At 41.0% G+C, this 15,320-nt stretch overlaps 1 protein-coding gene across 8 annotated transcripts in view; it reads left to right on the plus strand.

Moving 5' to 3' along the window:
• Nucleotides 1-6,236: 6,236 nt before the first annotated feature.
• Nucleotides 6,237-15,320, plus strand: part of HDX (highly divergent homeobox) — a 62,912-nt gene continuing 53,828 nt past the window's right edge. For 7 of the 8 annotated variants that reach the window (XR_009959560.1, XR_009959561.1, XR_009959563.1 and 4 more), the window contains exons 1-2: nt 6,237-6,471; nt 15,124-15,270. Coding sequence is in view for 3 of the 8 variants with exons in the window: in XM_062584521.1 (XP_062440505.1) it covers nt 15,124-15,270 (147 nt within the window). In the remaining 5 variants the exon portion in view is untranslated. The remainder of the gene's footprint in view (nt 6,472-15,123; nt 15,271-15,320) is intronic. The other variant, XR_009959564.1, reaches the window with a different exon arrangement.

Here is a 15,320-nt window from a genome sequence, read left to right on the forward strand (position 1 = left end):
TAGGAAGTGGTCCAAAGGGCTGGTAGTGGTGTTTTTATTGTTTTAGTAGTTGTGTGCTTTCCTTTCAGGAAGTACCTATGGTAAAAAGGTTTACCATTTTCTCTTCTACTTTAAAGAATTCTCTCTGAATCCTCAAATTTTGCACCTTATTCAATACAAAGGTGAGGCTACTGAGGAGTGCTGGATGCCTTGTGCTGCTATATTAGTTGTATGCTTGACATCACGGCTTTTGTCTTCATCTTTGTTTTTATGATAGCATGCCTTTTAGAATTAAATTTATTCTCTGTTACATGGTTTAATTTCTTTCCCTTACTTTGGCATGCTATGATGGTGGAGAAGTGTTTACCTGACTAATTCAAACAACAGAACCAGGGAGAAATACTTGAAGAGACTGGTGGATGATGGCTATTTTCTTTATACCTAAGGACTCAAAACAACTATGCTACTTGCTCTATTTTTAGGGAAAAATCTCTTTTCAAGACCATTCCAGCTGATCAGGGATACATATTAAGGTGAAGAGCCAGTGATAGGGGAATAGACATGAGCTTTGATGGACATAAGATAAGTGTGGCCCCACAGTTGGAGTAGAAGGAGGACAGGCATATGTATTTGTGGGAGACCTGAGTAAATGGGAAACCATTCGTAGTGTCTGGAATAATATAAAGCAAATTAAAGGAAAGTGCTGCCTAAACTAATAAAAGCTTTGAAGGTCCCCCCCTCAACATTTCTTCATCCTATTTTCAAAAAAAAAAAAAAAAACATGGGAATGAAGAATTGCTCCTGCATTACCTTTAGGTTGAATTGAGGCTTGTAGTGGGGTGTTAAATCACTAAAAATGAGGCTGTATGGATTTGCCAGGACATATAACTGATATTTGTTATCACAAGTAAAACTTCTGCATGAGAGTATAATGAGAAATCTCATTTTGTTCCATATATATTGGACTTAGAATACTTCAAGTACTAAAGTGAAAAATGTGAGAATCATACTGTGGGAAAACTGGAATGGAACCAGTTTCTATAATGATTTGAAAATTAATATGACTCCGAAAAGTTCAGCCAGACTTAAAACCTATACCTGCATCCTGGCCTGTATATCTGAAAAAAGGAGGCATCCATAAAAAACTGAAAGGCTTCAAAAAGATTTACTGGTTGTGAGGTATAAATTTTTATTACTTTGGAAAGCAATTAAATAAATAGATGTCCTTTCAGGAAGTCTGTGATAATGAAGTCTGTAAGTAGACCAATGGACAAATGATTCTGTGCAACAGACATCGCAGTCCAGAAAAATATGAGATTAAATGATAAAGGTTTCTAAGAACAGATCAATTTAACAGGAATGAAAGGCATGAAAAAGACCATATGTTCTCTCTCTGTTTCTTTTTCTTCCTCTGTCTCTACTGGTTTTTAATTTTCAACTGTTTTACTTTGCATTTTTGTTTTGTACTATAAAACTATCTGCTAGAAATACTGACGGGTGGAAAGATAAGCATTAAATACTTACCTTAGTCTTTTATTGTTTTTGATGTATAGCATTTTCGTGTGTTCCATTGTTTACATGGCTCACTGTAAGAAAAATAGGTAATAAAAGGTAATAAAGATAATAAAAATAAACAGCATTTCTGATTTTCATAAAAATATCCCAGGAAGTTAAAAAGTGGAACAAATCCCTAAAATACATACATAGCTGGGCTCTTCTGCAATTTTTTTTTTCTGTGCATACTAGCATAAGGGAAGTATTTGCAGATTCAGTTTATGGAAGCACTGTTTATGCAGTGGGTAGGGATTAAAAATTAATTTTAATTAATGTGGCAAAAATAACAGTAGCCTACCCAGTTCAAAGAAGATGGCAAACTTGCAGATCTCATAAGACCACTACTTCTGCCTGTGTTCTCAGAAGCAGAAAAGGAACTGCCTGGAATTTTCCATATTAACATTTTTACTAAGGTTTATACCCTGTAATCTTTTCTCCATCACTGTTTTACAAGGAACCTCCTGATTTAGCAGATCTGTAATCATGCCCTTGTGTCTCCCAATCTCTAGCGTGTCTGTACAACAGTTCTGTGAAACAGACAGGTCCTGTTGGTGTCATTTCAAGTGACTGTTAAGCAAGTGGGAAATTTGTGAAAGAGCTGGCAACTGAACGAAGGACTTGTTTTTCTGAACAACGTAGCCCTGTATAAAGCCAATTGCATTGATGCAAAGAAGATTTGCATAGATATTTTGATGAAAACAAGTAAATGAATTGCAGGAGACTTGGATTTCTTAAAAATAAACAATGTCAAAGCAATCTAACTTTTCTCTCTGACTGAATAACGAGCCTTGTGGAGACATGAAGCAGTAGAAAACTCTTGACTTTAGCAAGACTTTGGGCATTGTCAGACACAACATTCTCATAATGAAGCTCGGGAAACAAAGTCTCAGGACTGGTTGAAGAACTCTTCTCAGAAAGTTAATAGTTTTCCAAAAAAACTGGAAGGAGTAAGCAGGGTTTCAATAGTGATCAGACTTGAGTTTGAAATTTAATAAATCAGTTCTGCGGGCTTATCTTCAACAACAGAGATTCAGGATGATTAGCAAAAATTTTCTAATGGGATAAAAGGACTGGAATAGTTGTGGGGTTTTCAATATTGGATTCTTCAATACAGTTTCCCAAGCACAAGTCAGACACTGTTCCTTTTTGGAATAAGGACATAGATTCAGTAACAGAATGAGATCTCGTTCTGTCTGATGTTATACATGATTTAATGCCTTATATCAATGCAATAAGCAAATTGCCTAAAAACTGGGAACCAACTTGGGCACCATTATAGAGACCTATCTTATGTGTATGAGCTAATAAACATGTGAGAATGGTGTTATCTGGTAGAAAAGAGGGAGAGATCATGGAACTGAGGAAGACAAGAATTGTTTGATTCTATAGTTTGATTTCTGACTGTGGAATTCAAAATAGGTCTTTTGACCTATTCTGTATCAAATGGGGGAACAGTGTCACAGACAAACCCAAAGGTTGTCTTTAAAACAGGAAATATCTATTCATAAAGTTTAGAAACTCGATCCAGTGCGCAGACTTCTGAGAAATTCTTTCTCTACCATGTAGAAATAGTAACTCATGTTGAGCTGAGTAACTATCAGTAAGCTGAGTTAATTAGTTTAATGAGCTAATACAAAGTAGCTACACGAGAGGGTCTCACTTTGATGCTAATTCCCTCATGTAAGGAGTCCTTTTATGTCCTAGGCTCCTGTTTAAACCACTGGACCAATTTGCCAGCCCCTGTTAATTTAAATCTGTTACTAATGAATCAGCAAGCATATGGTTTTGGTTGAAGTAGAAGAATATTTGGTTTATTTCGTCCTGTGATAGTTTTATCCCTGAAGGTTTGTCTTATGGAGATGGAATACCAGGGGAATAAGTAAGTAGCATAAAGTTCTTTCTGGAGCTTGTCACTCAGCTACTGTAAACATTCACCTCAAGCACTGCATTTTTAAATGCTTTCTGGTCAAAGCATTGACTTGAGTTTCTTAACAGAAATCACTCTGACATACAGCTTCTGGCTTCAAGTCTATCACAGTATTTTCTAACAGGTAGCCCTTCTACTCTGTTTTCTTTTCTCCTAAGTTTTGCAACATATATGTTGTTTATTTTTCTGTATTTTAAAAGAATGTCTGTGTACTGTTGGGTACACCTCTTCTACTCCGCTTCTTCTAGTAGTAGTAGGCAACTACTATACCACAGTTTTATCCGAAATCTAAGGGTCTATATTTTTTCAAATGTCCTTAATCTCTTTTTTCTTTCCTATTCTGCTTACTGAATATGGACTTCTGCTTAAGCTCCCGTGTTACCTTTTATACTGAGACAAACTTCTGTTACTGTGATCTATAAATCTTTTATGTGGCCACAAATCTGTGTATTAGAATCTCTGATAACTTAAATAGAGAGCTGATGTCTCCTTTAAGAATGATTCTATGACTTTTTGATATAAATTGTAGAAGGAGCACCTGTGAGCCCTTTGTTAGTCAGGCAAGAGCCTTTGAAGTGGTACCTTCTATTACTCAAAATTTAAAAGGAGTTTAATAAGCTGTATTTTATCAGATATCATTGTATCTTTTTCACTGAATTTTAGAGAAATTGTCTCACCTTTTTTTGTTTTCCAAACCCCAGGTAATGTGAGAAGAAAGCCTAGAAATTTCTCTTGACCCGTGCCATAATGAATTGCAAAACAGTATCTTCTGTAAAAGCGGAGAAGGATTTTTATGATTGCTTTATTTAAATTTTGCCAGGCAAGTGTTGATGGTGCATAGAAAAAGGGAATATATCTAGTGGAAGAAGCAGCATAATAAAAGATGTAGGGTTTAAAATACATGGACAATCCATACGATTCTGTAACTAGATTCAGGGTGTTTATTGCCACATCTAATCCAACAGGTCTGTGGGCTGCTCCCCAAATAGTCCCGCTCTTTCCCCATCCTCAGCCGCTTCCTTGCACTGTTTTCTGTGGCTGAAAAGCTGTGCCAATGAGTTGATCCAGCAGTAACAATCAGTTCCATTGGACCTGCTCACTCACCCAGCTCCCTCTATACCACACGATTACCAGATAGGATGCAAGGGAGGGTGAGGAGACACACACAATATCTCATACACGATCCTAATTTACCCGAAGTGAACAACTAGAAAAACATGGTCTGTGATGCAAAGTGCTTACTTAGTGCCACACCTCTGCTTGCCTTCAAGCTACCTCACACCAACTGTCAGGGTTGTAAGTAGGCACTGGTAGATCATCTATATCCTTTTGGTGTTGGGACAGAGGTGGCAGGGGTGACTTGCCCCTTTGCTCTCTTACTGTGCCTGCTTCCCCTCTCCAAACTAACGGTTGTAGTTCTTGTGGTTCCTGTTCAGGAAGCAGTAGAGCTATCAGCCTCAGCTACACCAGAAGCTACACCAGAGTGTAAGCAGAGGAAATTCCCTGATGCTAATCTACAGCTGCCTTGGTCTGCCTTGTGCTACACCAAGCAGTACAGTTGTAAAGTAGGGCAGTAGACTGGCACTTAACTGAAAACAAAACAAGTAATAGAAAACCTTTAGCACAGCTTAAGCTTTATTAATTGATTTTCCATAGCTTTTACAGAATGATGTGTCTTAAGACTTGAAGGAACTGTAACTGCAATCTAGACAGAACATGAACTAATGTACAACTATAAAAGCGGACTTTTGTTTAAAAAATTGTGTTTAAGTATGTGCATCTCTCTCTAAGGGCGTATTTTATTTGTGTTTGAGCAAACATGCAATACATTTTGCCTCTATGGAAAATTTTAGGTGGGCAGAAACAGGTATGTCAAAAATCAGTATTAAAATTTTGTAAAAAAAGTATTAAAATATTAATAATTTCAAAATAAATGCATAGATTCAATGCTTTTCTCCCCTCTGCCTACCACTAGCCTTTACTTTTCTGTTTCAATCCTACAAAATTGTTTGACAACAGTCCCAATTAGTGTCATGGCACAAAAACAATCCCCCTTCAGGATAGGGACACTACATATATAGAGGTTTTGTTATTACTAACACAACCAGGCCTCACACCTGAGGCGGACTTTCGAGTGCTAGGACAGTACAGCCTTTAGTGGCTTTCTATGATTTTCAACACTTATTCTATCTTGAGATCCTGGCAACTGATGAGCAGTACTGGCTTCGTCCTTGTTTCTTAATTTGACTTCCTTTCGGATGGGCAGCCTGAAAGACGGAGGGCTGGGGTCGATGACGGTGCGGATGGCCGGCCCTGCTGGCGTGCTGGTTTTCGCGGTGGTGCCCGCACAGCAACCGGCAAGGACAAAGGGAAGGTGTCCCCGCCGCGAGGCGGTGGGAGCGGGGCTGCCCACGCCTCGAGACCGGCCTCTGCTCTCTGCCGGGCCGCATTTATTCACCCCACGCCAACAAAGTTTATTCCGCGCCTGGCGGGACGCTCCCGGGTCGGGGAGCTGCTCCGCGGCGGCGCTCCGGAGGTGCCGCGCGGCAGCTCGCACGTCGCCGCCGCCGCCTCCGCCGCGCGCCCCGCTCTGCGCGCGCCCCCGCCCCGCGGGGACCCGTCGCGGCGGCGCCGCGCACGCGGGGCGGGCGGAGGGCGCCCCCGCCGGGCGGGGCGGGCGCGGCGCGGCCCCCGGCGCGCGGCGAGGCCGGCGCGGGGCGCGCGGGCGGCGCGACCCCTCCCCGCCGCGGGGCTGTTCCCCGCAGCGACCCCCCGCAGCCCTGCTGTTCCCTGCACCGCGCGCCCCCCCGGGCGGGAGGGGCGGGGGCAAGCTCTGTCCCGGCCGGCGCTGATCTTACGCTCCCATTGGCCGCTGTCTGCGCTGACGTCACGATCATGATGAGAATTAATGATCGGAGGCGCTGATTTCATTGTGTGACGCCGGGACCGACCCAGCCGAAACCGGCTGAATCCGGAGCCCCGAGCCCCCCAGCGCAGCCCCGCGGAGCACGGTAAGCCTGGCGCGGCGCGGCGCAGCGGCGGGGGGCGGCGTGCGCGCGCCCCCGCGCAGGGGCAGGGGGGACGGCGGCTCCCCGCCGGTAGCGGGAGCGCGCCGGCCCGCGCGGGGCCGAGGCCGGGGAGGCCGCCCCGTGGCGGGAGGCCTGGCTGTGGGGGAGGGCGCTCGCTCGGGCTAGCGCTCGCGGGCCGAACTCGGCCGCGCACGCGCACTGCGCTTCCCTCGGCGCTGCCGCGGCGGCAGGCGCTGTCGCGCTCCGCCGCCGCCAGGGCACGGCGCAGGCGCGCGGCCGCCCGCCGCACAGGCAGGGGGGCCGGCTGCGCAGCCGCCGGGCCCCCCCATCCCGGCCGCGGCTCAGCGGCCGCCGCGCGCGCAAGTCGCTCGTGGAGGGTATGACGCGCATGCGCGCCGCGGCCTGGCGCCTCCCTGCGGCCGCGGCGCGCATGCGCACCCCCGTGGGGCAGCCCGGCGCCGGGAGTGCGGCCGCGCGTCGCCGGTTCTCCCCGCGTCTTCGCCCTCCGCCCCCGGAGCTGGGCCTGGGGCTGGGTGGGGGAGGCCTGTCGGCTGCTCGCGGCGTGTGAGGCCGGGGCAGCGAGGCTGTCGCGGAGCGGCTCGTAGCCCCTTTCCCCTTGGGACTCTCCTCTCCTCAAGGCTGTGGTTCGCCCTGCCCCGGCGTCAGGCAAAGCCTGCCGTGGGGGCGGTTGGCCAGGGTGTGCGCTTGCCGTAGGATTTTATTCCTCAAGGATTGAGGAGGAGGATGGCGCCAAGGCTGGTCTGCCCCCACTTGTAGGGATAAAAGCAAACCTCAAGGTTGTCGCCCAACATTCATTTAGCCTGGAGCTCTGGGCGTTTGATTTAAGTTCGTGTATTCTTCCAGTTTGTCTAGGTGTGGAATAATATTTCTTAATTGATGTACCCACACACCTGGAATTGTGTGCCTGTGTTGAGCTTTACTACAGAGTACGTCATGTTCGGCAAATACGAAGAAATACCGTGCTAGTGGATTAAATAGTTGGTGTTTTTCCATTCTCTAAATTAAACTTGTTAACTTCATTAAGTATCAGGCTCTATTTGTTTTGCACGTGGTTTAAAATAATGCCGTATTTTATGGTGCATACTATTTTTAAAGCAGTAAGACATTCAGAGTGCCTGTAATGTCTCATTTACCCTTTTTAAAAAACTGCTTTTAGTTAAATTACAACAGGTGCCTGTGCTTTGTGGATAAAGACAGGCATTAACTTTAAGCAATAAAAATTCATGAGCAGACCAACTGAGATGTCATGGTCCTAACCATCTGCTGTATTACATATTTATTCCAGTTGGGTACGGTAGGCTGTCTTTAAGGTACGATTGGAATAAGTGTTTACAGGGTAAAGATGTCTTCATTGTCTATATTTGGTCTGTAGTTCTCCAGATTTGGAACAAAACATCTGTTTAGAGCTTTCTGGTTTTAACATGGTTACACAGGATACTGTGGCAAGGACGTCTTTACTGCTTCTGTTGTTGTACCTTTTTTAAAGAAAAATCCCACTGGTATTTATTCAGAAAGCACCAGGCCTTACTTCAGTGAAGTGCTAGCTGAAAGTAGTACTAAATCATCCGAACTGGCATCTTAAAGCAGCACACATCTCCAGAGTAAAACTAGATTTTAGTATTTTTTTTTTCCTGCGGTATAATGTAGGTCTTACAAATATTTGTGTACCTACTTAACTTAAAGCATGTGGCTAATCCAGTTGAAGTCAGAAGGCTCATTCGCATGAAAAAAATTAATGGGATGCATTAATCTGCAGAGTTATGGTCGTAGGTTATACTACTACTAAGTTACTGAGAACTGCCTAATTTGTCACTAACAAAGGGCTTAAACTTAAAAGTAGAACTGTGATATAGTATTACAAATGTTCTAGCTGGTGAAGAAGGATGCAATTGTCCTGCTAGTCATGGGTATTTAAAAGAAGTAGCTTTATTAGATAGAATATTTTACTCCCTGCTAGCATAGTATTCTACACATACAGGTTTTTAGCTGTGGTTACTTTGGCCTGTGTAAGAAAGAGACATTTATGTACAAGTACGGATTATTGCTTAATGTGTGTCTGGTGTCTTCATGTATTTCCCTTGGAATGTGAAAAAAAAAAAGCCCCAAAACAACCCCCTAAGGTGTTAGTAGACGTGGAAGGTGTATTGAATGAATGTAATTACAGGTTAGGTTTCTAAGAGTGTCGTTCGTAGAGTCACTACTCACTGCTGCAGTTTTTCATTTATATGTATAATAGATTTCTTATTATAATTGTTGCAATTCTATTTCAGTTTATATTGGTGCTTTTTTTTTTTTCTTTTCCCTACTCTTCACTTCTTCCCTGCTGCTGCAAATTTACGGAGGGGAAAAACTAAATAAGAGTATAAAGTAATAAGAATAAAGAGGGGAATGCTGATTTTCTTATTGTTTTGTTCATGTTTTGACTAGACAGACTGAAATAATAGGCTTTTGGACTTGTGTAAGATGGCTTTTTATTTTAACAGACACTTGTCTGTCAAATTAGTGTTTTCAGTGTACAAGTCTACAGAGACCTAACATTTTTTTTAGGTAGTTCCAATGGGCTTAATGTTTAGACTAATCAACATTAAGTCTATAATATAATAAACAGCATAATATATGCTATAAATTATAGTGAGATGGTAGGCAATATAAAATTTTTTCAGATCTTTGAAGTAATCATTACAGAACAGTTACCTAACTGCTGTATACACATTTCTTAAGGAGAAATCATGAACACAGGAAAATTCCGATTTTCTCATTGTTCTTTCTTTTGTGGTATTCCTTGTCACCAAACATCTCTGAGCTTCACCCAGTCTCCTAGAGAGATTCTTTTTTTTCCTGGATGCTGATTAAAGTTAGCTACAAAAGAAGAACCCTGCATTTCTGGCAAATTGTGTGTGATAAATGTAACATTAATTACCTGTTTCATAAAGTGAACGTGCAATCTACTTCAAAAGCAAACTCCTCTTCAATTGTTCTGTGTTCTCCCTTCTCCATTTGTGACATGAAAAAGGAAAGAGGGTGGGTACTATGTAAAAATTTGCTCAAACACTGTTAAAAAAAAAAAAAAAAAAGTTCTGCCATGGTATGCCTGCCGGTGTGGCAGATTTAAATGTATTAGTAGAATAGTCCTAACAGTCCTGGATAAACTGGAAAGGCATTGAATTTCAGTCTTCATTGTCAGTCATTGTAGAGGAGTCACGTGGTTGGTGCCTGACTCTACGGCTTGGACTGAATTTTCATCTCCCTAATCACAGCATATAGAGAAGGAGTTCTTTTTGGTACTACTATATCTTTTTTTAAATTAGTATTCTGTTAAGAGAGGGAATGAGGAATAATGCCTTTCTTGATAGGTGTATACAGGGGTGAGGAATAGGAGACCATGAAAGTGGAAAACTGAATGAGATTAATTGGCTTAGAAGGTGTAGCAAATGTGGAGGAAATATTTGCAGGAAACATGCTTTTGTGTTTTTGGTAGGTTCTCGGCACTATTACTTAGCCAGCAACCTACGTGGTCAAAGCTACCGTGTTTTATTATATGGTAGCAGAAAAATGTTGAATCTTTAAAAGTATTACTCTTGTCATCTTTCCCTTATTAAAACGAAAAATGACTTCTGTTTTTAGTGGAGTTTCAGTGTGCACACCCATTTGCCTGAATTTAATAAACCTAAAATTCTTTCTTTAACAAACTCTCTTTCCAGTTCCAGTGTGTTGCCCACCAGCTGGTCATCTGGTTTCTCAAAATCATGTTCAAATACATGCTTTCTAAGCCTGTCGAGACAAGGTTAAAATTAAATTATGACAAAAATCCAGGTGGCTTTCTAACCTTGAGTCTGAGGTTCAAGATAAAGGTGAGAAATCCTGAAGAAACTAGATTGCTTCAAGGGTACACAAATTAGGAAGAAGAATTGATTTCCTCTGAAGTTACTGAGATTTTTGAATAATACTGAGTTCATTATGAAGGTGCATTAACTATTGATTCTCTTGATACTAGTGTGGCTACATTACTATATAGTAATATCATCACTTTGGCTCTAATTTATGTAGAATTAAACTGACTGAGAATCTCACATATTAAAGAGAATGTTAAAATCTTGTTCATTTTAATTATGGAAATTGTTGCTAAATAACATTTCTTGAAAAAAAAAATCAATGTAATACTTCTGCAAGCATACCCGGTATGATTGTAGTCTCAAAGATAGTTAAAATTTTGCTTTTGTAGATGCTTGAGTGCTTATTACACTTAATGTAGATAAATTGCTAGGTCTGACAGGTGTGAAAGAATAAGTGAAATTTGTTGTCTGTAAATGTGGGATGTGTTCAGGCAATGCTTTGTGAATTGATATGATAGTTTTGGAGTTTTTGTGACTTCAATGATATTTCCAAACATTTAGTAATGGATTTATCTAACACAAGGAACTATTCTAAATATCCTAAATAAACACTTCAGAACACTGCTATGCTTTGTAGTATTGCAAAAATCTTAACACAAGTGAATCTGATAGCAAACTGATTTCTATCTAGACTTCACGGATGTTGTACTATCAGTATTTATTTCACCTGTAAGACAAAGGACCTCCTGTGTACTGTTGTGAAATCAGTATGCCAATTAATGTTTTGTCCTGTGGTATTAAGATTGAATACTCGGAGATTATTACTAATATTAGAAATATTAGTAATAATCTTCTGGTCTTTTATTCCTAGTCATAAATTACTAAGTAGACAATTGCCAAAAAAATCCCTCAACCCCAAAGCAAACAACGAAACAGAAAAAAAACAAATGTATGAGCTGAAATTAAGGTGATTCCAAATTTCCTTTCTTGTTCTGTATAATCTGAGATCTCCATGAGAAGTCATTTCCTGCCCACCTATGAATAGAGCAAATCTTGTGAGATTTTGCTACATCTGCAATCCAGATAGCAAAAAATAATCTGCAGCTTCTTTGTGTGAGGTGGGCAAGGGTACTTTATTCCAGATATTAGTGCTGGATGTTATCTTTGTGCTCAATCTAGAGCTTAACTTCTACTTTTTAGTAACATGTTATGCCAACTAACAGCAGTTCAAACTATTTCAGGATGCAACAGAAAGTTTGCTGTAACAGTCTGCTTGGTACCCAACTACTAGTTTTTTCTGGGGTTAATATTTTAAATAGAATTTGAATTGAATTTTCTGTTGAGTTATTATAACTGCCTGGCTAGCCCTGCTGAACCTTATGGTCTTGATTTGATTTATTCTGCAATTTAAGCTTAAATTTCTCTTGCCTCTAGTAAAAGATGGTTTTAAAAATTTTGAATGAATTAATTGACAGAGCAGTATGGATAAAATTGATTGCAGAATGAGTTAGCTAATTATTTTTATTGCCAGTTAGGACTGTAAATAAGAACATCAGTTTAATGTTCCTTCTGTAATTTTGGTAAATGTGTGCAGGTAAGTGAGACAGTAGGAAATGGTACAGAGCTGTATACTGACTTAAGATTCAGTATATATAAAGTAGAAAAAGCATTAATAAAGTAAAATTGAAAGTTCAGTTTGTAATTCAAAATCTAAAATTATGGCTCAATTTCAGTAACTCTGCAGCGGTAGGGTCCTACAGTGTATTTATTTCAGCCCATCTCTGATGGCCTCTGCACGGATAACTCTCTTGAGCTGTACTTGGTTACACTTGAAAGTAAAAGGAGCTAAGGAATCTTACAGGTATTTTGACTGGTGGATGTAGTTTGCAGTTTCTCTTAATCACTTGGAAAAATGAAATGTCTTTTGAACCAGGCTATGACCTCTCTTGAGGTCTGTCATGCAATGCAGACAGATGAAATAAATCTATTGATCTTCAAATAAGCCTTAGTGCTTTACCCTGTCCATATCTAAACAAAAGATTTCAAATACAAGAATAAAAATATTTTAATACAGAAGTGAATTTGGATATAGAAATCCGAATCTCTATGGCGTAATTAAAAATAGTGCCAAGGAAAGGACACACTTCATTTGCAGGTCATCAGACCAGATCCCAAAATACTGTCCTGCAATTGGAGGAGTCTGTGTTGTCTCGCAGTTGGTTGGTTATTAAATTATTTGGAGAACAGACTTCTTTTAAATTAGCCTATGTATGGTAATAAAGTAGCTATGGGATGACAGGCTTTATTTTCTGCATCTGGAAAGATAGGTATATAGATATTTCTGATGAATATTGCACCAGGTCATTTGTTCGTTCTGATCTCAAGTGACTGAAACAGGACTCTGCTACTGAAGGAGTAGTAGGTACAGACATAAATCAGTGGATGACTGCATCCACTTATCCGTAGAAGAGATCTGAAGACTGTTCCTAACTTCATAAATTAGATTTTTATGAGCCTTGATTTGTTAATGAGTTAATAGTTGTGTCCTCCGTAGCTTGTTATAAATTCTTTTAAACAGCAGAGTATTGAGAAAGTCTCCTTTGCCCAGCTCTCAGCCTGTGGCACAGTGCAGATTGTGGGGTGTGTAAATCACAGGCAAAACCTCGCTTGTAATAAATCTGGTGGTCTTTAAAAGTGGACTAAACTGAGTGTGTGAAGTAAGAATTGGGAAGACAGGTAAAAACGTGATTGAAAAATTCTCTTTTGTTTTAACTATTATTGAAAACAGTAATTTCTGCAAGTTAGTATTTAGTTATTTTCTACTATTTACTGATCCATGGAGGAAAGCAAACTCTGGAATGAAAGCTCTGGCCTGCAGAAGTTTTATTGTGAATTCTAGATATGTTCAACATTAGTGGGTATTTCTACTCTACTTTTCCATTCCAAATTCCCAGAAATCATAGGTAGAAGTTTGGCTACAAAGGGTTCCCACATTCCCTTTATTTTTGTGCAAGATGATGAGAGGATTTCTTAATTCTTTAGTTTGTTATGCATTATTTTGATGCTTATACTGAAAGCATTAACAATAACTTATGGCTGTGTTTTTGTTTTCTTTCTGAAGCACAAAGTCAGATGCAAATTGCTACTGGACAGTAGCTCATTTTGTCCCAGCTAGCAGCCTCCTGTTTAAGACAAGATAAAGGCCCCATTTTGTAAGAAATGCCCCATCACCACAGGACTTACTGGTTTCAGTAGCATTAATTGCTAATGATAAAACTAGAGAATTACATGTAATTTTCCTGTGTGGAGTGTATATCAAGACTTTAACATTTAAGTTTGCCATCAGGGAGTCTCTCCTGTAGTAGTTTGTTTGTACTTACTATTTTATTCATACTTAGTAATGTTCAGCTGCCTACCCTTTCCAATCTTGGGCATGATTTTCATGGCTAATGAAGCTGTAGCTGCTTTAACTTGTTCACCAAACCCCTGCTGAAAGAGGCTGCCTTCGCCATGTCCACCTCGAGCACTGCTTTGCCGCAGGCCTGGCATAGTCGTGCGCTGAGCCCAGCTGGGACACCGGCCGCCTGGGCACCTCGCTGCGTCGGAGGTGACGGGTCTCTCTGTGTCCTGGCGTGGTTTGCCAGTAGTGTGCAGCAGCAGCTGTGTGGGCACCGGTGCAGCTGCCAGGCGGCTGGGTGAGCAGCAGTGCCCTGCGCTGCTGTGGGGTAATGGCCCTGCTGCTCCCGGCCCTGGCTCCAGCCCTGGTTCCTTCCTCCTCAGCAAGGCTGTCTCAAGGGGGAACCTTTTGATGAGCTGTTTCAGCATGCTGAAACAGAAAACTTCACCCTGCTGAGCTGCTGTTAGCAATGGGGGAAGTGTGGGTCTTTTGATTCTGGTTTAATGTGCCGAAAAAGCTCATTGCAGTTCCAGATGAAAGAAGGAGGCCAAGAACACTTTCCTGAGGGCTGGTGCTAGGGTCTGGGTTCGGTAGCCAGCGTTGGCTTACAGTGCTATAAAATAACCGTAGTGTTCTTAACAGACCTAACGTATAGCCTTAGGGTATAACTTCCCAGTAATTTTAACCTTTCTAACCACAGGCTGTGATTTGAGTGGTTTATCCTATCCCATCTCCTTTGTGTTAATGTATTAGCATTGCAGTGGGAAGGACCAGAGCTGGCTGAATCCGCCTTCAGTGGCTCTCAGTGTTGGTCCTTGGTGTTTATGACTTTATAGATGCAAAGTACCAGTGCTGACACAGCAGAAGGAATAGGAATGAGCAGCCAGTAATGGAAAGTAGGGTTTGCTGAAGTCAGAGGCGGTGGAGGCTTCACTTGTTTCAAACTGTCACCTTGTGGTTTTTTTTTTTTTTTCAGATTTTATATTTTCTTGTGGGAGAGGATAAACAAAACCTTCCAATGTTTTTGCAGCATCTAGTGTTACTCTGTTTTGCCTAATGTTCTTTCTTAAGGGAGAAACTTTTTTTCTTTGAAACTAGAGGTTCTTGGACTTAGCAATACAATATAATACTTGTGAAAGGCTGGCAGTGTTGTTCCGAACATGTAGTTCACTTATTCAACTTGAATCCAGCACAAAGGAATCGTTAATGCTGTCTGTAACAGTTTTTTGAAAAGTAAGTAAAAGTATTGGTATAGGATTCCCTTTTTTTTTAAAAAAAAGTCAACACTTAGCATTATCACAGCAAGCATAAATGACAGCCTGTACATTCTACAAGTATTACAGTTTTTATTCCAACTTTCAGAGTATCTTCTTTTATTTTTAGATGAATCTGCGTTCTGTATTTACTGTAGAACAACAAAGGATATTACAGCGTTATTATGAAAATGGAATGACAAATCAAAGTAAAAATTGCTTTCAGCTCATATTACAGTGTGCACAAGAAACTAAACTGGACTTCAGTGTAGTCAGGGTAAGTACTAAGGCCTTCCAAATTTATATGTTAAAGTTATACAAATTCAT

Source organism: Rhea pennata, chromosome 11 (genome assembly GCF_028389875.1).
Source record: "Rhea pennata isolate bPtePen1 chromosome 11, bPtePen1.pri, whole genome shotgun sequence".
NCBI classification, from domain to species: domain Eukaryota; kingdom Metazoa; phylum Chordata; class Aves; order Rheiformes; family Rheidae; genus Rhea; species Rhea pennata.